Source organism: Chelonoidis abingdonii, chromosome 2, assembly GCF_003597395.2.
Source record: "Chelonoidis abingdonii isolate Lonesome George chromosome 2, CheloAbing_2.0, whole genome shotgun sequence".
NCBI classification, from domain to species: Eukaryota; Metazoa; Chordata; order Testudines; family Testudinidae; genus Chelonoidis; species Chelonoidis abingdonii.
The window spans coordinates 64044204-64069305 of NC_133770.1; the positions used below are offsets into that span (position 1 = coordinate 64044204).

The 25102-nt window shown below is 44.4% G+C and overlaps 1 protein-coding gene across 6 annotated transcripts in view; it reads right to left on the minus strand.

The window, feature by feature from the left end:
• HYCC1 (hyccin PI4KA lipid kinase complex subunit 1) overlaps positions 1-25102 on the minus strand; it is a 96146-nt gene that overhangs the window by 54011 nt on the left and 17033 nt on the right. For 4 of the 6 annotated variants that reach the window (XM_032791239.2, XM_032791235.2, XM_075062398.1 and 1 more), the window contains one exon: positions 4864-4952. In XM_032791239.2, coding sequence (XP_032647130.1) covers positions 4864-4914 — 51 coding nt within the window. In that variant the 5' untranslated portion in view covers positions 4915-4952. Of the gene's footprint in view, positions 1-4863; positions 4953-6853; positions 6934-7272; positions 7324-25102 lie in introns of those variants that run through there. The other 2 variants (XM_032791237.2, XM_075062401.1) reach the window with 2 other exon arrangements.

Below are 25102 nucleotides of genomic sequence, written 5' to 3' on the forward strand. Positions count from 1 at the left end.
ATCCTCCTCCTCTTCCCGGATGAGGCCGTGGCAGGGTCCTCTTCTTCGGGCCGCCGCCAATAGATCTGAGAGCCCACCAGGACCTTCTTCGCCGGGTAGCTCTCAACATAAACCTCCCGGTAGAGGAAGTGCCGGAGGTGGACGATCCGGTGGTCAGCATCCTGGCCGCTGACACCCCGACGCGTGTGGCCCTGCCATTTATCAGGACCATCCAGGCTGCTACTGATACCCTGTGGCAGACTCCAGCCTCGATTCCGCCAACGGCTAAAAGGGTGGAGAGGAGGTACATGGTGCCCTCCCGGGGGTACGAACACTTGTACGTCCACCCCTCCCCCTCCTCTTTAGTTGTACAATCTGTCAACGAAGGGAGCGCCACGGCCAACAGGCGCCTGCCCCGAAATCCAAAGAGGCTAGGCGGATGGACCTGCTAGGCCGTAAGGTGTACTCGGCAGGTGCCTTACAGCTCCGAGTGGCCAACCAGCAGGCTCTGTTGAGCCGCTACAACTTTAACACCTGGACGGAGGTTGGCCGCTTTACTGAGTTGCTGCCCCCGACTCGCGCCAGGAGTTCGCAGCTTTGTGGAGGAAGGCAAAAAGGTTGGCAGGACCTCCCTCCAAGCTTCCCTTGACGCGGCCGATTCGGCTGCCAGGACTGTAGCCTCAGGTATCACAATGAGGCGAATCTCCTGGCTCCAGGCCTCCAACCTGCCACCGGAGCTGCAGTACACCCTACAGGACTTACCCTTTGAGGGCCGGGGTTTGTTCTCGGACAAAACGGACCCTCGGCTGCAAAGCCTAAAAGACAACAGGGTGATCATGAGGTCCCTCGGGATGCACACCCCGTGACCCAACGTAGGACCCTTTAGGCCCCAACCCCGCCGCCCGTACTTTCCGCCTCGAAACCGGCAGGACTTCAACAGAGGCGAGGCCGGGGTGGGCGAAGGCGCCAGTCTGGCCCCACATGCGGGGCAGTCTCAAGGTCCCTCTAAGGCCCCACCCGGGCCCAAGGGCAATTTTTGAAGGTACGCCCCGGGGACGGTCTACCAGACTCAGTTCAGGATCCTTTTCCCCCTTTTCCAACCGCCTTTCCTACTTCCTTCCGGCGTGGTCACATCTTACTTCCGACCAGTGGGTGCTACGCACGGTGAAGCAAGGATACCACCTCCAGTTTGCTTCATCCCCGCCTTCCCACCCCCTTCCCGGTCCCTCTTCAGGGACCCCTCTCACGAGCAAATCCTCTGGCACGAGGTGCAATCTCTCCTCACGCAGGAGCCATAGAGGAAGTTCCGCTACCGAGAGGGGGAAGGGATTTTACTCCCGCTATTTCCTCATCCCAAGTCCAAGGGAGGCCTCCGACCGATTCTGGACTTGCGGGGACTCAACAAGTGGCTACGCAAGTTGAAGTTCCGCATGGTCTCCCTGGGAACTATTATCCCGTCTTGGATCCTGGAGACTGGTACGCCGCCCTCGACATGAAGGACGCGTACTTCCACATAGCGATTTCCCCCGCACAGGAAGTACCTTCGGTTCACAATCAACCAACACCACTTTCAATTCGCTGTCCTCCCTTTGGCCTGTCTACGGCCCAAGGGTCTTTACAAATGCATGGCAGTCGTCGCCGCCCACCTTCGCAGGCAGCAGATACATGTCTACCCGTATCTGGACGACTGGCTCATCAAAGGCGCGCCTCGCAAGCCCAAGTCCGTCATCACGTTTCCGTGATCACGGACCTCTTCGGCCGCTTGGGCCTCCTCCTCAATGCGGAGAAGTCCACTCTCATTCCAACACAGAGACTGGACTTCATAGGAGCGACCCTGGACTCCTCCCTCGCCAGAGCCTACTTACCGCAAGCCCGCTTCCTGGCGATCACTTCACTCATACGGCGCTTGCAAGCCGCTCATCTAACCTCAGCTCGCACCTGCCTCGCTCTTCTGGGCATATGGCTGCTGCATGCACTTATGTCACCAAGTACGCCAGGCTCCGCATGCGGCCCTTTCAGACGTGGCTCCACTCGGTCTTCCGCCCGCGCAGGACTCCATGGACGTGCTGCTCACGATCCCTCAGGTCCCCTACGCTCCCTCGACTGGTGGTTGGACCCGTCTCTGGTTTGTGCGGGATGCCATTTCATCCGCAGCAACCGTCACTAACCCTTACGACGGACGCGTCATCCCTCGGCTGGGGGCCCATCTAGGTCGCTTGCAGACCCAGGGCCGTTGGTCAGCCGACGAGCTCAACCTCATATCAACGTCCGGGAGAGCTGAGAGCCGTTCGTCTAGCCTGCCAGACATTCCAACAGCACCTTCGTGGCCGTTGTGTCTCCGTCTTTACGGACAACACAACGGCCATGTACTACATCAACAAGCAGGAGGGACCCGCTCGTCTCCCCTGTGTCTGGAGGCTATTCAACTGTGGGACTTCTGCATAGCCCTCCAGGTGGACCTGGTGGCATCCTTCCTCCAGGAGTCCGGAACACCCTGGCGGATCGGCTGAGCAGGTCCTTCCTCTGCCACGAGTGGTCGATCCGGCCGGACATCATTTACTCCGTCTTCCAGAGGTGGGGTTTCCCCTCGTAGACCTCTTCGCCTCCCACTCGAACAGGAAGTGCCAGGAGTTCTGCTCATTCCAGGGCCTCTCCCCCGGATCGCTGACGGACGCGTTCCTCCTGCCCTGGAACCACCGCCTGCTTTATGCCTTCCCTCCGTTTCCCTTGGTGCACAGGGTCCTGCTCAAGCTCCGCAGGGACAGTGCGCATCTTATCTTGATCGCGCCTGCGTGGCCCAGGCAACCCTGGTACACCACGCTCCTGGATCTGTCGGTAGCCGCTCCGATTCCCCTCCCCTGTGTCCCAGACCTGATCACACAGGACCACGGAGAGACTTCGTCACCCAGACCTGCGATCCCTCCACCTCACGGCGTGGCTCCTGCATGGCTGAACGCTGACGAGTTGCGCTGTTCCAATTCGGTGCAGCGCATCCTCCTTAGTAGCAGGAAGCCTTCCACCCGCCGGACGTATGTGGCCAAATGGACGCGCTTCACGGCCTGGTGCGCATCGCACGATGCTTCTCCCTTACAGGCGTCAATCCCGACAATCCTCGACTACCTCTGGCACCTTAAGCAGGAGGGGCCTGGCGACTTCCTCCTTAAGGTGCACCTGGCAGCGATATCCACCTTCCATCCGGGAGAGGGTGGTTACTCGTGTTTTCTCACCCAGTAGTCTCTCGCTTCATGAAGGGCCTGGAGCGTACTTATCCCCCCCGCTCGTCACCCAGCCCCCTCCTGGGACCTGAACTTGGTCCTAAACAGACTTATGTTACGCCCTTTGAGCCGCTTGCGACTTGTTCGCTTCTCTACCTTTCGTGGAAGACGGTGTTCTTGGTGGCGATCACCTCAGCACGCAGGGTCTCGGAGATCAGAGCCCTCACTGTGGACCCTCCGTACACTGTCTTCCATAAAGACAAGGTACAACTGCGACCTCATCCGGCATTCCTCCCTAAGGTGGTGTCTGCCTTCCATACTAGCCAGGACATCTTTCTCCCGTTTTCTTCCGAAGCCTCATGCTTCTCGGCGGGAACAGCAGCTTCACACCTTGGATGTGCGCAGAGCGCTAGCTTTCTATGTGGAAAGGACCAAGCCCTTCCGGAAGTCTCCGCAGCTCTTTGTGGCCGTTGCGGAGCGGATGAAAGGTCTGCCAGTCTCCTCCCAGAGGATTTCCTCTTGGGTCACGGCCTGTATTCGCACGTGCTACGCGCTAGCTCATGTTCCCCTCGGACGCCTTACAGCGCATTCCACCAGGGCGCAAGCTTCCTCAGCGGCCTTCCTGGCGCACGTGCCCATCCAAGAGATTTGCCGTGCTGCGACCTGGTCATCGGTCCATACTTTCGCCTCGCACTATGCGTTGGTACAACAGTCTCGAGACGACGCAGCCTTTGGAGTGGCGGTACTCCAGGCTGCCACGTCTCACTCCGACCCCTCCGCCTAGGTAAGGCTTGGGAATCACCTAACTGGAATGGATATGAGCAATCACTCGAAGAAGAAAACAAGGTTACTCACCTTTGTAACTGTTGTTCTTCGAGATGTGTTGCTCATATCCATTCCACACCCACCCTCCTTCCCCACTGTCGGAGTAGCCGGCAAGAAGGAACTGAAGGGTGGCCGGGTCGGCTGGGGTATTTATGCGGCGCCATGGTGGCGCCACTCTAGGGGGCGCCCAGCCGACCCGCTGAGTGTTGCTAGGGTAAAAGTTTCTCCGACGGCTGTGCACGCGGCGCGCACACAGCTATCTGGAATGGATATGAGCAACACATCTCGAAGAACAACAGTTACAAAGGTGAGTAACCCTGTTTTATCTTGCATAACACACAGCATTAAAATCTATAGCTAAAACCTTAGGTGAATCTTTGGGAGTTACTTTACATTCCAAACAGTAAGTGCTGTTGGTACATTCAAGAAGAGGGGTAAATTAAAATAAAATGCCTGGTATGGTAAGAACTTGATAAAAAATATACCGTTTTGGTGTAACACGAAAGCCTAGAGCTCTTCAGCTAAGAGTATTTAGTTGGTACACTAACATCAGATTTTTTAATCAGATTTTATCTATTTTATCTTACTGCATTGAAAGGTTATTCCTTTGTCCAAGCATGAATTTCATGGGGCTGTCATGTGCCAAACATAGCAGACAGTCCTGAATATGGCAAGAAAGGAAATTCAAGTCATACAGACTGAAATTCAACTGTCTTAAATTTATCTTGGGATTTTCTATAGCACCCATTTCAGCAGCAAGCACGAGCTTATCAGGTACTACTACTACTAAATAATACAATGCTTAAAAACGAAGTTTATTTCTAATGATCACACAATATATTACCTTGAACTCTGATAACCACTCCTCCACAACTCCTGTGTCCACAGCCAACATCTTTCCACATCTGATCTGAAACCTTCAACCTTAAATACCTGAACAAGAGACAAATGCTTGTTAAAAAGTGACAATTTAGGCATAGCATAAATCATTAAGTTGTTATTGCATTATAGAACACTTAGTCAGCTACCATAATTATAGAAGTGTTAATCTGGTATCTTGCTTTTTTAGCTCACTAACCTATCATATGTCAACATCAGCCCCAATATTTTTTACTCTGCCTCACAGATGCCAGCTGCTGAACACAAAATGGGAATATTCACCAGCAGCAGTTTACTGGATTCCAAAAAATTATGCACTGAGACGGGAAGTTTAATGAGTAATGACCATGGTCGATAAAAATCATTAAAAATGGATTTCAGATTTAAATCAGATATTTATTGCTTGAAGATGATATACTTCATTCTTTGGACTACTGTAAATAGATATGAAATGAAAGTTTCAAACTTTAAAGTATAAAGCTGTTTTCCTAACAACATTTAGGTTTACAGAAAAAAAAAAAAAAGAAGAGATTGGTTTAAATTTGTACATTATTCTTGTTTTGGATTTGTTCAAAGTCAGGACCTACACTAAGAATAACCTTTTCAAGGTTGTCTGACAGAGGTCCAAAGTAATTTACTCTTCAAGGTGATAACTACAGCACAAAGAAAATTTATTCAGCGACGCTCTTTCTACAGGATCTAGGGTGAGAAAACAAAAATGGTTTTGCAAAGATCTGTAGAAGCACATTCTATTTGCACAACTATGTGCCAATAAATATGTGTGAGAAGGCTGGTACCAGATCTCTTAAATTAATAACCCAAAGGACATAAGACCATTATCTTTAGGTAACTAAGACTTACCCTAATGGAGGTCTCCCATGAGAAAAATGAAGATTTGATAGATATTTGAAGCCAATTTTGGCAAAGGCCTGCATAACAATGTGAAGAAGTTTCCTAAAACCTTATAAACCATTATAATCAGAGAACATAAGACAGATATCAGAGGGGTAGCCATGTTAGTCACTCACGAAAGCTTATGCTCCAATACATCTGTTAGTCCATAAGGTGCCACCAGACTCTTTGTTGCTTTTTATAAGACAGATAGAAATTCAACTCATTCCTAAGAGCATTCATGTTGTTGGAGGTTCAGACTAGTTTCAGGCTGTAAACCCAAATCAGTGACTAAGAAAGTCATCAGGAATAAAGGAGATAGTTGAAAAACTGAGAACCTCGAGCCCTTTCAGTCTGCCATTTTTAATCCTAGAAAATAGTTGTCTGTGAAGCCAATACGGCATGACAGTATTACAGATGTTCTGTCTAGTCTTATTTTCTGAACTATTTTAGAAAATAAAGGAAACTAAATAATCACACATTAGTACAGTGATCTGTTTTCCACAGTCAGGAATGCTATTGTTGAGAGTGAGATATTTTACTTTCCAGTTCTAAACTACAAATTTAGCGAAAAAGTCATCTGGTGGAGAGATGATCATCCAATTTGTCTGCTGCCTGCCCATAACAACTGAACCAGCTGACATATGCCTTGAGCCGGGTACATTTTTTACCCTGACAGACAGGTCCTACTTCTCCATGATGAAAAGATTCTGAAGACCTTGTTGCTCATATTCATGTTCTTTGTTACTCCCTGACAGTTTATGTACATTTTTGTTGTCCACGTGTCGGTATCATTGTTGAACACAAGATGCATTGAATTCAACCATATGGAGTGTTTTGTGAAGCAGTGTTTCAACGTCATTACTAAGTGCTTTGGAGTCTTAAGAATCTCACGTTATCACCAAGGATGAAGAGTTATGGAGTGCTACATTTCTCATTAAATCTATATATGCATAATACCAATCAAGTAGTATGGACAACAAATATTTTAAGGAGACCACCTGAGAGAAAGAAAAAAGGATTAAAACTTACAATTTTAGGAATTAGAACAATGGGAGAATTACCAGATTATGTATCTCAATGACCTCCAAGATGGACAATACCAAGGATTTGTTCAGTAAAATGCTGATGAAGTTATTGGACTCTATAGAAAGAGAAATATTTTTAGAAGACACATTCATCAGAAGGGCATTCAATTAAAGAAAGATAAACCTAAAAGCCCAGATGGAAAAAGAGGGCAATCAAAGTTACATAACCTTGGACAACACTATAGGAAGTGATATGCCAAATGACATATGAATAGACAATGTTTCCCATTAATTACAGGGCAATTTCCCTTAGGAGATTTCTGACCCCCATTAAGGGCAGCACAACGAATTTGGGAGAGAATCCAATTTGCCCTGACTCAGAAGAGGCTTTTAGGTAATGACAGCAATAATCTTCTAAATCCACATCAGATTACAACATTCTGAAACGGCATTACCTCAGGATTCCTAAGGCTTTGAAGGAGCAGAGTGTTAGTAGCTGCAGAAATGGAGTTCTCTCTTTGAAGAGACTCAGGGCTGCTCTGGCTCACATGAAACACCTGAGAGGAGAAAAACTTTTTCCCTACAGATGCCAGCTATGTGGATAGTCTGCTGTGCTACTAAAGATAGCTGACAGAATGTGGTAGAGTGGTAAGCTAAGGCAGAACTCACTGATGGGTGCACAGGTCCAGCACACAGGTTAAGGTTGCCCTGAAGGGAAGATCAACAGGTTCTAGTTATTAACAGGCCAAGTCATCTGAAGTTTCCAGGAGATATACAGTGTGAATTTCCTCTTACAAAGTTCTCTGTGGGATGTATAAACTTCACTAGCTAACAATAAATAACTCAAAGCTTGGGCCTAAATTACAATGTTCCTTTAAAATGTTTATTGAAAGTCATTTATTGAAAGTCTGGTAAATTTACATGTCTATTTCCTCTGTGGCTACAATCACATGGATACAACTGCAGGATATGAGCTATAGTAAATACTTGAAGTTCTACATGCCTTATAAGCAAAAGAAATATTAAGTGGATAAGAAATTACGTACTACATTAAGAGAGTAATTTATCAAACTGAGTAAATTCTTAACTATGAAAGTTGGCTTAAAAGCAATTATTCAGAACAGTATGTATATTTTGAATAATATGGCAGAGCACTAGAAAGCATTCGAGAAGAAAAGGATGCTTCCAAGTTCAGCATACTTGATATTGATATTGTTATCAATATTCAGGAGCTACAGGAGTCTAGAAGTCCTGTAACTTATTAACGTAGCCTTCCAAGAGAAAGAACTTTGAGAACTGTCTTGAGAATTCAATATAAGCTACATGCTCTGCTCAGTTAATGCTTCAGAAGTCAAACCTCACTTTGATTAGAATCCCTTCAATGAGTGTGTGTGGAGGTGGGGGTTAGGGAGGAGAGGCATTTCTTTGTGCCAGATCTATTTTAGTTAAACAGATAAGGTGGGTGAGGTAATATCTTTTATTGGACCAGCCTGGTGACAGACGCACACTTTTGAGCTTACACAGAACTCTTCCTCAGGTCTGGGAAATTTACCTCAGAATGTCACAGCTAAATACATGGTGGAACAGATTGTTTGGCATAAGTAATTAACACATATTTCAAGGGATCATTCAAGGTGAAGTGACCTTTTAAAACCCCTCCAGTCATAGGGAGAAAAGGTGGGGGAGCAGCTGGGGACGGAGGTTATTAGTGGGTTATAGATTGTTATAAGCCATAAATCCAGTGTCTCTACTCAGTCCATGATTTAGTGTCTAGCAAAGTTATGAATTTAAATTTCCCATCCTCATCTTTTGAAAGTGTTGAGTAAGTTTCCTTTGAGGATGAGGACTGGTAAGTCAGATATAGAGTGATCACTTTGTAAAAAGTGTTCACCCACAGGTGATGTGGTGTTTGTGTCTCATCATTTTTCTGTGTTAGTTAATTCATAAGCATAGCGACTATCTGGTTTCACCCATGCAGTTGCTATCCGGGCATTTAGTGCACTGAATGAGGTACACCACATGCTGCGATAGGCATGTGTACAACCCTTGGATCTGGAAAGGTGTATTGACGGGGATGTTGGTCATTGTAATTAGAGGTGGATTGATGCACAGGCCCATGGGACCCATGCCAACTTGGGGGCACCACTAAGGAGCACCAGAACTTTTGAAAAGAAGTGGGAGGGGCCAACAATGCCAGAACTGTGGCTCTACCCATGCTCCTCTTCTTCCTCTCAGGGCCTTGCCCCCTAGCCAGGACAGAAGCCGGAGCTGGGCAATGGTAAGGCCACCCAGGAAGCCAGGGAAGGGTGAAAGAGGAGCCCCTGGTCAATGTCCCCACCCTGCAGTACAGGTCACTGCTGGTGGGACCCAGGGGCAGGGGCTCTGATCCAGCCTCCTGCCCCCTCCCTGCGACCTGCAGACATACTCTGCAGGGAGAAGAGGTCCTGCCCTGGCTGGGAGTCAGTGCAGGCAGTGAGGAGCTGGGCAGAAGGGCTCCTCTGGCAACGCTCCAGTTGCTATTGGCCCAGCCTCAACACCCACCACACTCTGCCCAGGCTTGCTCAGTGTCTCGCCCAGCTCCTGCTGCCCCCACTGGGTCCCATTGCTGCTAGGCTGCCCCCACTAGTCCCTCCTGCTCCCAGTCACAGCCCACCCCCACCACTGCCTAGGCTTTGTGCCCGAGTCAGCAATCCTGTGTAGACTACTGCTCCTGTCACCTCTGGCCAGAGGCCTGCAGTTTGCAGGGGGGGGGGGTGAGGGGGAGGCAATGCCTCTGCCTCACCCTCAAACTATGCTCATGCTGCCACCATTATACACCTGCCCGAGGCTACTGCACCCAAGTTAAAAAGTGGACAGCCATGCCAGCTCCACCCCTGACTCTGGTGTTCCTAGGCCCCCCGTGTGGGGGGGATCCAAATGTTTTGTGCCCATAGCCCCAGTAAATATTAATCTGCCTTTGATTGTAATATGTGTCAGCAGGTTTTGCATCTATTGTTCTGGCAAGGCCTGTTTACTGTTTAAGTTTACTAAGAGAAAAGCAAGAACTACACCAACTCTTCAAAATTCTTTGTGACTTTTATTATTAAATATTATATGCAGTTGTAATTCTTACATTTTTCAGCCTGATCCTTGACTCCCATCAAGCAGCACATTTTCACAGCTGAGGAGGAGCTTTCAGCCAGCCTTGCACTGCCCCAATCCTGGGGTCACTCTGTACCAGGCTGCAGACTGTTCTAATTTTTGATGGCTGTCAACAACCCCAATGAGCCAACCCAGTTATGCCACTTGCAAGGACAGGTGTGACGTTGCACTCCATATGATTTTATGAAGATATGCTAAGGAGTGTGAATATAACATAACTGGAATATGCTTCATGCAAAAGGTCTCTTGTAAGGTATCATTACAAAGTTTATACTCTAATGAGTGTGGTCATCCTATTTGTATAAATGTAGCATTCTTGTATCTGAAACTAGAAGTATGAAATATAACTGAGGTCCTATTGTAATTATGCAAAGTGTGGGCCATTAATGGCAGTCTGGAATTTTGGCTCCTATTAACCAGGACAACTGGCTGTAGATGGATCTGTTTACTTGCAAGCCTTCCTGTGAGTCAGGCCGGTAAGAATGAAGGTTTGGGGTCTCACAGGACACGTGACCATGTCACCTGGTACTGGAATCTGTCTTAAACCTGGTGCTTTTCCATTTAGAAGGAGAGGTGGGGACCCAGAGAAACAAAAGATTCCCGCCTTGTGCCAAAGCTATAAAAGGGGGTGGAACAGAATGAAGGGGCGGCAGTCATGAGAAATCCCCTAGCTACCACCTGAGCTAACAAGAACTGTACTAGGGGAAAGGACTGGGCCAAACTAGGAAGGAGTCTAGACTGTAAAAGAAGGATATTGGAACATCTCTGAGGGTAACTTTTTATCTGTATTCAGTTTCCTACTGTATTAGGCTTAGACTTTGCTTTATGCTTTGTTTTGCTTGGTAACTTACTTTGTTCTGTCTGTTACTCCTTGGAACCACTTAAATCCTACTTTTTATATTAAGCAAAAATGATTTTGTTAATTAATTGACCCACAGTAAGTAATTAATTCCTGGTGCAGCAAACAGCAGTGCATCTCTCTCTCTCTCAGTGTTACAGAGGGCAGACAATTTATGAGTCTATCCTATATAAGCTTTATACAGAGTACAATGGATTCATTTGGGGTTTGGATCTGGGTATCTGGGTGCTAGAAACAGGAGCACTTTCTAAGCCATTTTCAGTTAAGTCTGCAGTTTTTGGGGGATGTGGTTCAGACCCTGGGTCTGTGTTGGAGCAGACTGGCGTGTCTGGCTCAAGGCAGGGTTCTGAAGTCCCAAGATGCCAGGGAAAACAGGCTCAGAGGTAGTCTCAGCACATCAGGTGGCAGGCCCAAGGGGATCTCTGAGACTCAACCCGTCACAACAGGGAAAGCAATTGACTCACATAGTTGCTTCTCCACCATCTGAAGACTCCCCTAATGCTGATGTGATACTTGTTTGGCTAGTAAGCCAGTCTTGCATTGTTAGAGCACCACAAGACTGCCCTAATGCAGGGAGAATCTGGCCCTCAATGCCCCAATGGGAGTAAAAGTATTATAATAATTGATTTGAATGATAAAGCAGTATTTGCCCTCACAATCCCTTTGTAAATATATTCTCACTTTACCTTTTATCACCCTGTCTTTGCTGCTTTTTCTTGTTCCATAAGTGAGACCACGATATCAGTGGCTACAAGCTCAGTTAGTGCTGGCTACCTACAATTCCACTTAGCCTGATCATGTCCCACAGAACAACCTCTATCTCAGAGGCCTTATTCCATTCCAAATGTGCTGAGCCATTCCAGTTGCAATGAGTCTTGTAGTTTTTAACATGTACAATGCAGTGAAAATGTTTGAATATTGCACATACCAGGCTGTAAGAGGGAACAGCTATTTTAATGCTTCAAACGTTGTTTGTTTTTTGTGGTTCATTAGCTTCCGTATGCTTCACTCTATATATACGTGCCAATTTAACAAAAAAAGTTTCTTTATGCTTGCTGTTCCTTCAAACAAAAAAAAAGGGGGGGAGGGAGGGACAACTAATCTATTTACAAATATTGATCAAAGCTGTGTATGTTGCCCAGTCCTTCTAAGGAATGATGTAAGTAAATGTCAAAAGTAAACAACAAAACTCTAGCTAAACACTTTATTTTTAACACCATTAAGTGATCACTACACAGTGCTGAAGTTGCCAACTGAAGGGACACTTCATTGGTCTCTGCCTCTTTGATTTTCATTCCAAGGCATGTGGACTCAAAGTAACTTGTTCCATAAAGCTGGTCCCTAGTGAGCTAGTACTCTTATGAGAGAGCTTATGAGAGCTGTGGTTAAAAACTGTCTCCATTTTGCATGTACTAGCTCTCCCCTTAGCTGAAATATGTCTAGAGCTGCCAACCACATCCCCACGTGACTCATCTAAAAGTACTCTTAACCCTTTCTTCATATAAGGGAACTTGTACCACTGGATCTGCAAAGTTTAGCAATGTGGAGCCCATATGTTTTCCAGCATATTTCTATTCTTTGAGATACTTTAAGATACTGTTTCAGTGGTATCTCTCACACCAGTCAGGTGTGATTACAGAATATGATAACAAATTGCTTAAAGAAATTTTTTTTTTATTGTGTTACAGACTGAGGTTGTCAGTCCTCTTTTCCAGATCAAACCCCACTCCTTTGGGATAATTTGTCTATCCACATCCTTTTCCCAGCATGTCATATACGGACACATTTTAGTTAGGAAAGCTGTCTGTAAAGATCGATAAATTAGTTATAATTTTGTTTCCTAATTGACCAGATGCCATTGCTTTTATTTGAAAGTTAACTTCTTTTGTACAGAAAGCTTTCTAGAAAGTTGAGAAACAGTGCCTGACTTGAAAGTATTGGTATCAAGGGAGACTGGGCCAGTTAAAGTTTGTTTTGATTTCTAAATAAGTTAAAGAAGTTTCTTTATTGAATAGCTCACCAACTGTGTGTATTCCATGGCTCCCCCAATCGTTGAAGCTCTCTGATTTGTGATTTGGGTTAAAAATCTGGATTATTTGCAATGGGTGTCACTGGTGAGGGAAAAGAACTGATCATATCTCTAAGATCAGTGTTTCCCAAACTTGGGATGCCCTTGTGTAGGCAAAGCCCCTGGCGGGTGGACTGGTTTGTTTACCTGCCCCATCCACAAGTTCAGCCGATCATGGCTCCCACTGGCCGTGGTTTGCTGCTCTACCATCTACCATCACAGTTAGGGAATCCCATTGCAGCAAAGCCATCCACTATGGCCTGCACATTTCCCAGAGTCACTACCCTTGATAGCAGAAGCTCAGTGATCGCATGGGCTACTTGGATCACAGTAGCCCCCACAGTAGATTTGCCCAGTCCAAATTGATTCCTGACTGACCGGTAGCTGTCTGGCATTGCAAGCTTCCAGAGGGCTATCGCCACTCGCTTCTCAACTGTGAGGGCTGCTCTCATCTTGGTACTCTTGCACTTCAGGGCAGGGGAAAGCAAATCACAAAGTTCCATGAAAGTTCCCATACCCATGCGAAAGTTTCGCAGCCACTGTGAATCATACCAGACCTGCAACACTATGTGGTCCCATCAGTTTCTGCTTGTTTCCCAGGCACAGAATCAGCGTTCCATGGCATGAGCCTGCCCCATTGTCACGAGGATGGACAAATTGCTGTGGCCCGTGTTTTTAGAAAAGTCTGTGTCCATGTCCTCATCACTCTCGCTGTTGTCACCTCCTTGCCCGCCTTTGCGGGTTCTGGTGATGCATATACTGCAGGATAATGCGCATGCTGTTTACAGTGCTCTTAACTGCTGCAGCGACCTGAGCAGGCTCCATGCTTGCCGTGCTATGGCGTCGGCATAGAAAAAAGGCACAAAACGTTTCTTAGCCATTGCTGTCAATGAGAGAGGGGCGACTGACGACTGTAGCTATCCCACAGTTCCTGCAGTCTCCGCCAACCATTTGAATTCTGGGTTGGGCTCCCAATGCCTGATGGGTCAAAAATATTGTCACGGGTGAGTCTGGGTACATGTCATCAGCCCCCCCAGTAAAAGCAATGACAAAAAATCATTTCTCGCCTTTTTTTTCTGTCACCATATGTCTCCTGGGTGCTGCAGGCAGATGCGGTACTGCAGTGCTACACAGAAGCATCCCATTGCCTTGCCTTGCCGATGGCAGACAGTGCAGCATGACTGGTAGCCCTCATCGTTGTCCCGTGGGTGCTCCTGGCCAGCCTCGATGAGCTCGGTCGGGGGCAACTGGGCAGGTATGGGAATGACTTCAGGTCATTCTCTTCTTTAAGTTTTGTGTAATGGAGATTCAGTCCTGCACTACACTAGTTAATATTTTTGCTAAAATACTTGTGTCATAATTCAACATAGATATAGGCCCATAGGACCAAGATTAGGTAAAATCCTTTCCATCTTTAGAGAGAGAACCACTGTAGCTTCTCTCATAGGTTGTGCAAGTTCCTCCCATAACAGAGTGGTACTTGAGGTACCTCTCAAGAAACCCACTAATACCTTCTTAAATACCTTGTAAAATTCAGCTGGAAAGCCATCAGGTCCTAGAGTTTTACCACTTTTCATACTTGCTATTGCCACTAGCATTTCTTCTGTTATTTCTTTATCTAAAGTTTCTTTAGAAATTTTGCTTTTCTTTGGCAAGCTTGCTACTTTGGTATTTTTCACTAACTTCAGAGCTTGGAGTAACTGAAATACAGCAGCAAAAGTAGCACATATTTCATCAGAGTGTGTAACTATCTTTTGCCGATTGTTCTTAACTGGAGGAATAATACACTGCTCTTGAATCTCTAAGTTTCTGAGCCAATATACTATCACTGTTAGTTCCTTTATCATAAAACTTCTGCTTCATATACCTATTAGCTTTTTCAGTGGCATCTGTCATCAACATATTCAACTTCCCCCTAATATTAGTTAATTGTTTGGTTTTTTTTATGAACCTGTGTTTTTATGAATGTCTTGTAATGCATCTCCTGTTATAGTTCTATTTTTTCTTGAGTTTTCTTTTTAGATTGAGAGGCTCCGCTTATCAGCTGAAACCCTAAATACTGCTTTACCTGCCTCCCAGCGAAAGACTCTTTTTATATATTGTCCATTATCATTTATTTATAAATGTTGAACAGTGTCCTCTTTAATTGCTGTAAACCAAGCTTTATCTTGGAGAAGCAAGCAGTTCACTTTCAAATATAGTGGTCTTTGGAACCCATCCCAGTCATCAAATATTACTGCCACTGGTTCATGATCTGACCATAATGTTGCCAATTTCAGCAGATCTTGTCTGCTTAATTAAGGATTTAGTCATTAATATTAAATCTATTTTAATATATAACTGATGAAGGTGCGAATAAAACACTCTCTTTCAATTGTGTACAATTCTTTGTAACAGGTCTTTCAAATTGTGATAGAGACATCAGTGCTGTACCTGATTACCTATTCCCCAGGTCTTTTTTTTAACAGATCTGTCCCATTATAGAATAGGGGTGTAACTGAAGTCTCCAAGTATAATTTCCCTTTCCCCAAAATGTTGCAGTGTTTAAAGACCTTAAAGTTTTTTTTGCTTTTGCTTGGGTGCATGATGTATTGATAGTTATTAATAACTCGGTGATTGTGACCTTCAAGAGTATAAATCGTTCCACCTTATCCTTCAATTGATCTGTAATCTGAAAAGGTACATGTTTAGCAAATATTATATTCACTCCTCTCTTCTTTTCTTTAGCTGAAGCAAAATATGTCTGCTCAAATTGGTTACCTTTCATACCCATAGTTTTGCCCCTACTGAAAATGAGTTTCTTGAAATAGAATAGTGTGTGTGGGGGAGGGAGGTGTTTACGTTCTGCCAGGGCTTTTTTCCTTTTAATCGACATTATTTAGCCTTTCGACATTCAAAAATGCTACTTTAAAAGGAAGAGACATTGAGACTAACTCTTATTGAAAAATTTGAAATTGTGATTTTTTTTATTTTTTTTTTTAACTGTGTGATGACATGAATCTTTCTGTTGCCAATGTCTCTCTTGTTTCTAATTAAGTTGCATTCACTATTGTTTGCCCGAATATGGCTTAGTTTCTGTTTGGAAACTTCCATATCCATTTTTTGGAATTAATTCCCCCCTGCCTTCCCTGTTCCCTCTCCTCTTTTGTATTCCCCTTACTCTAAATCCACAAATAAAATATCAACATAATGTGTAAAATCCTCAAACAACTGTGCTTCACTGAACCCTGAACCCCTGTACATTCCTGATCAGCAACTGGGCTGCTTCACTTGCAATACAAAGGAGGTACATTCTCCATCTATGGGACTTTGATCCTCACCCGTAGAAACAGATTGTCATCTAACATTTGGGTTATGTGGAGGGTTTACACAAAACCCCTAATGGCTCCTTCCCATCCCCTCTCCATTTTTTTCAATCTTCTCCAGCCAGGGGCAGCTGCAGGCACCAGGGCAGCAAGCACGTACCTGGGGTGGCAAGCCGCGGAAGGGCGGCATACCAGTCGCCGTGAGGCGGCAGTCATGCAGCCTTCGGGAGGTCTGCTGGTCCCGTGCAGAAACGCTGCTGAAGCCACGTGACCAGCAGACCAGCAACAGGCATGCTGCTGAAGACCGCCTGAGTCCAATGCTTGGGGCGGCAAAAACACAGAGCCGCCCCTGTCTCCAGTCCTGAAATCCTTTCCCCACTCCCTTCTTATTCTCCTTTGTTTCCTCTACATTTTAAAATTCAAAAATACAGCTATTACTGACAACTCTGTACTATTTTCTTTATAACATTAACTGAGTTACTGTTCAGCTGTTCATTCCTGGTGACTCCCAAGAAGTCTCTTCAGATTGAAAACTCTAATTATTATTCAGTATCTGAGTTCTCTTGTTCAACTTCATTTCTTCCATTGCCAGTATGGTCTCCAGTCTTCTGTCTTCTTTTCCTGTCTTCTTTTTCCTGTGTTTCATCACTTTTCCAAGAATTTTTAGTACGCTCATCTGAAGTTACCACCTCTGGAAAGTCTTCTTGTACATCTGAAATTTGGATTTCTATCCAAAAGTGACTAGAGTGTATTTTTCCTTGTTTACAGTCTTAATTGTATTACACTGCTATTTACATTGTCATTCAAAGTCAGTCTGTAGCAGATATCTGTCCTTCTGAGTGCTACTCTATTTTTCCCAGCTCTCTCTCTCTCTTTTTTTTTTTTTTTTTTTTTAAAGTTAGGGTAGAGACGTCAGGAAAAAGGCAGTCAACTTTGCAGCTTGTGATGAGCGCTGAATGTGCTCTGCCTTTTTTCATAATTAATTTTTTCTGCTGATAATCATGGCATTTCACAATTAGGCATCTGGGTTTATTTATTATTATTACAAGGCCCAGGCAAGTGCTCCATGTCCTCTCTCCACTTTTGCCTCTTCCAGAGAACTAAGATGTAATATCTCCCACAATTAAAGTTTTTACATACTAGATTAGGTTTCCTCCTTATACGTTTTCAGGCAGTCCCTTAATTCTGATGATGTTCCTTGTTCATCTGTTTTCTGTATCATCCAATTTAAGCTGCATCTTTTTCTCTTTGCTTCATCACTGACATGAAGCTCTGTTTCTCTCTCACCTGCTTCTTTTAAGTCAGCAGATTTAAAAACAAACAAAAGGAAGTATGGAACTCTGCCAGAGTATGTTGTAAAGGCCAAGACTATAATAGGGTTCAAAAAAAGAACTAGATACATTTATGGAAGATAGAGGCTAACAGCCATTGATGGACCTGTTTGCCAGAAGCTGGGAATGGGCAACAGCAGATGGATCACTTGATGATTACCTGTTCTGTTCATTCCCTCTGGAATACCTGGCATTGGCCACTTTCAGCAGACACGATCCTGGGCTAGATGGACCTTTGGACTGACGCAGTATGGCTGTTATGTTCTTAGTCTCTAGCACTGAGTATATCCAAGCTGCAAGTAAAAATCCACACCAGCTAGCTCGGGCTAAGGGTAAACGCTGTTTAACTGTAATGCAGATGTTCAGGCTTGAGCTCAGGCTCTAGGACCCTGCAAGGTGGGAGAGTCTCAGTCATCGGGCTGCAGCCCAAGCTCAAAACATCTACACCACAATCAAACAGCCCCTTAAGCTTATGGGGTTCAGGCTGAGTCAGCTGGCACGGGCCAGCTGCAGGCGTCTAACTCCTGTGTAGGCATATACACAGACACTTTCTCTCAAGTTAGCAACTTCTTTCTTTACTGTGAGAAGCTTGATTGTCAGATCATTTCTAATGGCCTTAATAAACTCAGATCATCTGCAGAATGGCGTCTTTGGTAGGCATTTGATCTTCTTCAGCTCTGGCATTTCTGATTCATCTGGCTGCCATGTGTTCACTTGGAGTCAGAGGGTTTTCCATGCTGTCAGCCAGAAACATTCTTCTTAGTGAGATATCTTTTTAAAAACTTTCAGATTTTCTTGGAGAATCCATCCTTTGCTACTTTGTGCTTTGTTTTTTGGGGAGGAAGTTTAGTAGATTTTGTGGGCTGACAAAGGCAGATTGCTTTACTATTCGCTCAGACTTCAGGCAGCCATGTTATCCCTGTTCCTGAAACATCTACAAGTGCACCACTAACAGGTATCTGGACTGGGGACTGACATGTCAGAGGGCAGACTTAACCACTAGAGTCCAGGAGACTGAGTGATTGTATAAAGTGACCAAAAAAAGAAGTTTATGGCATCCTCTATCGATGTTTTTAGTAATACATACATACATACATTTTTTATATATATATATATATATATATATATATATATAGGCTGCTGATTAATCACAGTTAACTCACACGGTTAGCTCAAAAAAATGAATCATGATTAATTAGTTTTAATCGCACTGTTAAGCGATAGAATACCAAGTGAAATGTATTGACTATTCTTGGATGTTTTTCTACATTTTCAAACATATTGATTTACAGTACAAACGCAGAATAAAAAGCATATAGTGTGCACTTAATATTTTTTATTATTAATATTTGTACTCTAAAAATGATGAGAAATAGTATTCATCAATTCACCTCATACAAGTACTGTATTGCAAACTGTCATGAAAGTGCAATTTACAAATGTAGATTTTTTTGTTACATAACTTGCAAAACAGAACAATGTAAAACTTCAGAGCCTACAAATCCATTCAGTCCTACTTCTTGTTCAGCCAATCACTAAGACAAACAAGTCTGTTTACATTTATAGGAGATAAAGCTGCCCTCTTCTTATTTGCAATGTGACCAGAAAGTGAGAATAGGCATTGGCATGGCACTTTTGTTACTGGCATTTCAAGGTATTTATGTGCCAGATATGCTAAACATTCATATACCCCTTCATGCTTCAGCCACCATGCCAGAGGACATGCTTCCACACTGGATGATGATTCACATTTAAAAAAAAAAAAAAAAAGAAAAAAAAAGTCATTAAATTGTGAAATGAAACTCTTGGGGAAGAATTGTATGCCCCCGTTGCTTCTGTTTCCTGCATTCTGTCCATATAGATTCATGTTATAGCGTCATTGGATTGATGACCCAGCACCTGTTTTTTAAGAACAACTTTCACAGCAGATTTTGACAAAGAAGGTATTCAATGTGAGATTTCTATAAAATGAGCTATGGCTACAGCCCAAGCGTTTAAGATTCTGAAGTGCCTTCCACATCTGAGAGGGAAAGGTAGAACATGCCTTTCAGACTTAGTTTCTTAAAAGACCAACACTCCCGATGTGGAAAACTACAGATCCAAAAACCACCAAAAAGAAAATCAACCCTTCTGCTGGTGGCATCTGGACTCAGATGATGAAACAAATGTTGTCAGTCCGCACTGCTTGGATTGTTACCGAGCAGAAGCGTATCATCGGCAACGGACGCAATGTCCTCTGGACATGGTGGCCTGAAGAATGACAAGACATATGAATCTTTAGGGACATCCTGGCACGTAAATATCTTGCAATGCCAGCTACAACAGTGTCGTGTGAATGTCTGTCTCCACTTTTCAGCGTGACATTGAAACAAGAAAGCGAGCAGCTTATGGTAAACAATTTATAAAGTAATAGACAAACAAGTTTGTTTACATGAGGATTGGCTGGACAAAGTATGACTGAGGGCTTGCTACACTCACACTTTACAGCGCTGCAACTTTCGCGCTCAGGGTTGTGAAAAAACACCCCCCTGAGCGCTGCAAGATGCAGCGCTGTAAAGCTTCAGTGTAATCAGGGTGGCAGCGCTGGAAGCGCGGCTCCCAGTGCTGCACGCTACACCCGTAAAGGATGTGGTTTACGTGCAGCGCTGGGAGAGCTCTCTCCCAGCGCTGCTGCTCTGACCACACTCACACTTCACAGTGCTCCCACAGCGCTGCCGCAGCAGCGCTTTGAAATTCCAAGTGTAGCCATACTCTCAGTGGACTTGCAGGCTCTAAAGTATTACACTTTTATTTTTGAGTGCAGGGTTGGGGTTTTGTTTGTTTGTTTACACACAATTCTACATTTGTAAATTCAACATTCAAGATAAGAGATTGCATTACAGTACTTGCAATTGGGGAATTGAAAAAATACTATTTCTTTTGTTTCTTACAGTGCAAATATTTGTAATGAAAAATAAATATGAACTGAGCACTGTACACTTTGTAGTCTGTGTTGCAACTGAAATTAATATATTTGAAAATATAGAACACATCCAAAAATATTTAAATAAATGGTACTCCATTGATTCATTGTGTGACCGCCCTAATATGTATGTACATATGCATTCATTTTAGATCTAGCCATATTCATACATATTTATTTAGCATAACTGGTTCTTTGTATTTTTTTTGTTTACATAAAATAGAAATTATGAAGTTTGACTCGTTTGGTAATTTGAGAATTATGTACTTATTTATGAAGAGAGTACAGTTTCCACTGTTAGGGTGAATGACCCATTTTTTCCCAGTAGACACTACCATTAGAGTAGCAGTTCAAGTAATTCAGATCACCAGTGGAAGATGTCTTGAGTTCAACAGAGAGATCCATGTTGGCAAAAGGACCCAGGAAGCAAAGCCCCACTACAGACCTCCTGATTTTGAGCCCTAAGAGGCACCAGGAAGGTTACAAAAGCAATCAACTTTTGTTAACCTGAAACAAACATGAGACTGCACCAGGAATACAACTTACATCTTATCTACACTTAAAATGCTACAGTGGTACAACGGTGCCACTGCAGCACTTCAGTCTAGACACTACTTATGCCAATGGAAGGGATTGTCCTGTCAGCATAGGTAACAATCCACCTCCCCAAGAGGTAGTAGCTAGGTCGATGGAAGAATTCTTCTGTTCTGTCAGCCCAGAGCTGTCTACCGGGGGAGGGGGCGGGGGACTAAGTTCAACCTAACTATGGTTCTCTGGAGTGTGGATTTTTCTAGTGTAGACCACGCTTCAGTCATCAGGATGTCACTATAATTAGTATGCTGCAAAAATAAATGTCAATCAGCAATTAACACTGGTAGTACTGCATAAATACAAGCAATAGATCCAGTTTTAGAACTAGTGGGGAAAAATTGTAATTCTAGATTAATAAAATGGAGGAGACTGAGAATGATCAAGGAAAAGAGAAGACACATTAGATTACATGTGAATCCAAAATACTCTAATTAGCTCTAGTCACATACGTCATTACTGTTTTGCCTACGCTCACTTTTCCCCCTAGAACTCAGACACATTAGTCCTTTTCCCAATCAATTTTGGGCAATGATTTTCATTTTGACCCTTATTTTGCCACAGCCATATTTCATATTTCTAAAATGAACATTCTGCCAACTCCATATCACCAAATGTCTGTTGCTTATTCACAGAATTGTTCTCCTTGAATAATTTTATACATGAGCAATGCAGTCTTTCCATTGCAGCACTTCTCCCAAAGAACATATGTGAAGAAGGCAAGGATAATGGAGATGTTCCCCAATATGAGCATTCTACCGCTTTTTCCAATCTAGAATTGTGAGAAAGTTTTGAGGTGATCTATCACACAGCCTGTGTTTTGGTAGCCCAGTAAAATGATATACCAAAATAAACTTCTTCTACGTTAGACAGAGATAAGCTTTGTCAACATAGGGGGACAGCTCTATTAAAAAAACATTAGGTTGGGGAATCCTTAGATTTCTCAGTATTTCCTTTTGCTCTTTGCACTAATTTGACAGAACTTACCATTAGCCTCTCAAAGTGAAGGGGAAGAGGCAGAGATGAGCACTGCCATGCTGCCTACTGGTACATAAATGACAACAGTTTTTCCTTTAAAAGGTGGTTAAACAACCCCCTTATTGCTTTCATGGTGCCCTTCTAAGCTTCTTCACAAGTTTAGAGACTGAGGCTTACTCACCTGACTGGCTTCTCACCAATACAAAAAGCATTTCCAAACGTTAAAAGTCATCTCTTTATATAAGCAAGAATCTGCTACCCACACATTTGAAAACTGATCTCTTCCTTCTCATGAACTACAACTATTTTTTTAAAAGAGCTATACTGCACAGAAATCATTTATAGCTTGTTACCGTCTTCCATTCAAATTTTAACAACAACAGAATCTATACACTTGGGGACATAATATTTAACAACATGTACAGATAATTCAGTGATCTATTCCGGAAACCATCAGGACAAAGTCCTAGACAAGCAAATTACAATCCCACATTTCTCATTATCCACTTCACACTAATTTCAATGAGCCCGTCTACTAAATTTAGCAGCGTTAGATCGATTTAACCCTGCACCCATCCTCGTGATGAAGCCATTTTTGTCAACTTAAAGGGCTCTTAAAATTGATTTCTGTACTCCTCCCCGATGGGGGGGATTAGCACTGAAATCGTCCCTGCTGGGTCGAATTTGGGGTAGCTGGACGCAATTTGATGGTATTCGTCTCTGGGACGAATCCAGAGTGCTCTATTGTGACAGCTCCGGACAGCACTCTCAAGTCAGATGCACTAGCCAGGTAGAAAGGAAAAGCCCCACAAGCTTTTGAATTTCATTTCTTGTTTGACTACTGTGGCGAGCTGATCAGCACAGGTGACCATGGAATCCCAGAATCGCAAAAGAGCTCCAGCATGGACCAAATGGGAGCTACTGGATCTGATCGCTGTATGGGGAGATGAATCTGTGCTATCAGAACTCTGTTTTAAAAGATGAAATACCAAAACATTTGAAAAAAAATCTCCAAGGGCATGAAAGACAGAGGCTATAACAGGGACCTGCAGCAGTGCCACGTGAAACTTCAGGAGCTGAGGCAAGCCTACCAAAACACCAGAGAGGCAAACGGCCGCTCCGGGGCAGAGCCCCAGACATGCTGCTTCTATGATGAGCTGCATGCCATTCTAGGGAGGCCCCTACAACTACCCCAGCCCTGTGCATGGACTCCGTCAATGAAGTCTCACGCAACAGGGATGAGAATTTTGGGGAAGAGGAAGATGAGGAGGAGGTTGAAGATAGCGCACAGCAAGCAAGCAGAAGAAACCATTTTCCCCACCCCTACAACTACCCCACCCCTAGGCTTCCCTCCTCCTCCACCCCTATCTGTGAGAGTAAGGGGGAGACGTTTATGGCAGGATGGGAGGTTGAGGCAAAATCGCCTGGCTGCTAATTATGCACAGCTAGACACCAGGGCAGTTAGAAGAGTGCAGCATCAAAGAAGCTTTGAAAACCAGTTTCACAACTGGCCAGGCTATGGTGTGAAAGTTCTATTTGTTTCTCCTTGATGAAAACCCACCCACTTGGTTCACTCTACTTCCCTATAAGCCAACCATCCTCCCCCCACCCCTTAGATCTCAGACTGCAGAGGCAATAAAGTCATTGTTTCAATTCATCACACAAACGGAGGGATAACTGCCAAGGTAGCCCAGGAGGGTGGGGGAGGAGGGAAAGCCCAGAGGTAGGGTAGTTGTAGGGGCACCCCCTAGAATGGCATACAGCTCATCATAGAAGCAGAATGTCTGGAGCTCTGACCCAGAGCGGCTGTTTGCCTCTCTGGTTCTTTAGTAGGCTTGCCTGATTTTCCAAGCAGGACTGAAACTCCCATTAGATGAAACTTAAAGAAGGGAATGACCTGGAGTCACTCCCATTTATGTCCAGGCGCCCCCGACCAACCTCACCGAGGCTGGCCAGGAGCACCCATGTCTGCCCAGCCGCCCTCAACCAACCTCACCAAGGCCAGACAGGAGAAACCAGGAGACAGAAGCAGGTGGTACAAGATGGTACAATACGACTGCTAACCATCTTCGCTAACTTGCAAAGGCAAGGAGCCGCTGCTGTGTAGCACTGCAGTACCACATCTGCCAGCAGCACCCAGGAGACATACAGCGACAGTGAGCTGAGCGGGCTCCATGCTTGCCATGGTATGTCGTCTGCATGGGTAAGATTTTTTGCCATTGCTTTCATGGCAGGGGGTGGGGAGAGTCTGACGACATGTACCCAGAACCACATCAGGCTTTAGGAACTCATCCCAGAATTCCAATGGGCTACGGAGACTGTGGGAATTTTGGGATAGCTACTCACAATGCAATGCTTCAAAAGTCGACACTAGCTTTGGTACTGTGGACACACACTGCTGACTTAATAGTCTTAGGTGGGGACACACAATCGACTATATCAAATCAATTTCTAAAAAAATTGACCTAATTTTGTAGTGTAGCTATACCCTGGGGCACAAAACACCAACTCTTGAGGACAGGAAATAAAATCCCTCTAGTGGCACAAGAGAGTGGTAAATTGCTATCTGGACTATAGGAACTTGAAGCTGGATTTAACATTCATGCATTTTACAAAAAGTTCCTGAGGTGCAAAGGAAACCCTCCTCACTTTAGGGAGTACACAGGAGCTCTCCCTCAACCCTTTAAAAAGAAATTATATAAATACATACCTTGCAACCTGAAGTTGCATTAATTACTACTCGCTCTAAAAGAGCTCATCTTTTTGATTTGGACAAGTCAGATACACTTTTACACAAAAGGATGAAGGGAGGTTGTCACCTTCTAGCAGTCTGTAATGCAGCCATCACAAAGTCTATGACAGTTAAGTGAATCTTTCAGGAATATTCACATTATAAAAATTAAGCTATTGGTAAAGTTTGCTAGAACAGGAAGCCTTTTTAGATTCAAAAGCATGTGTAAGTTAGCCATATTCCATTTTCTAGCTTGTCTTGTTTTTCCTTTAATAACTGTATCGGTTCTCAAAATTTCCTCTCCCACACTCCATATAATACT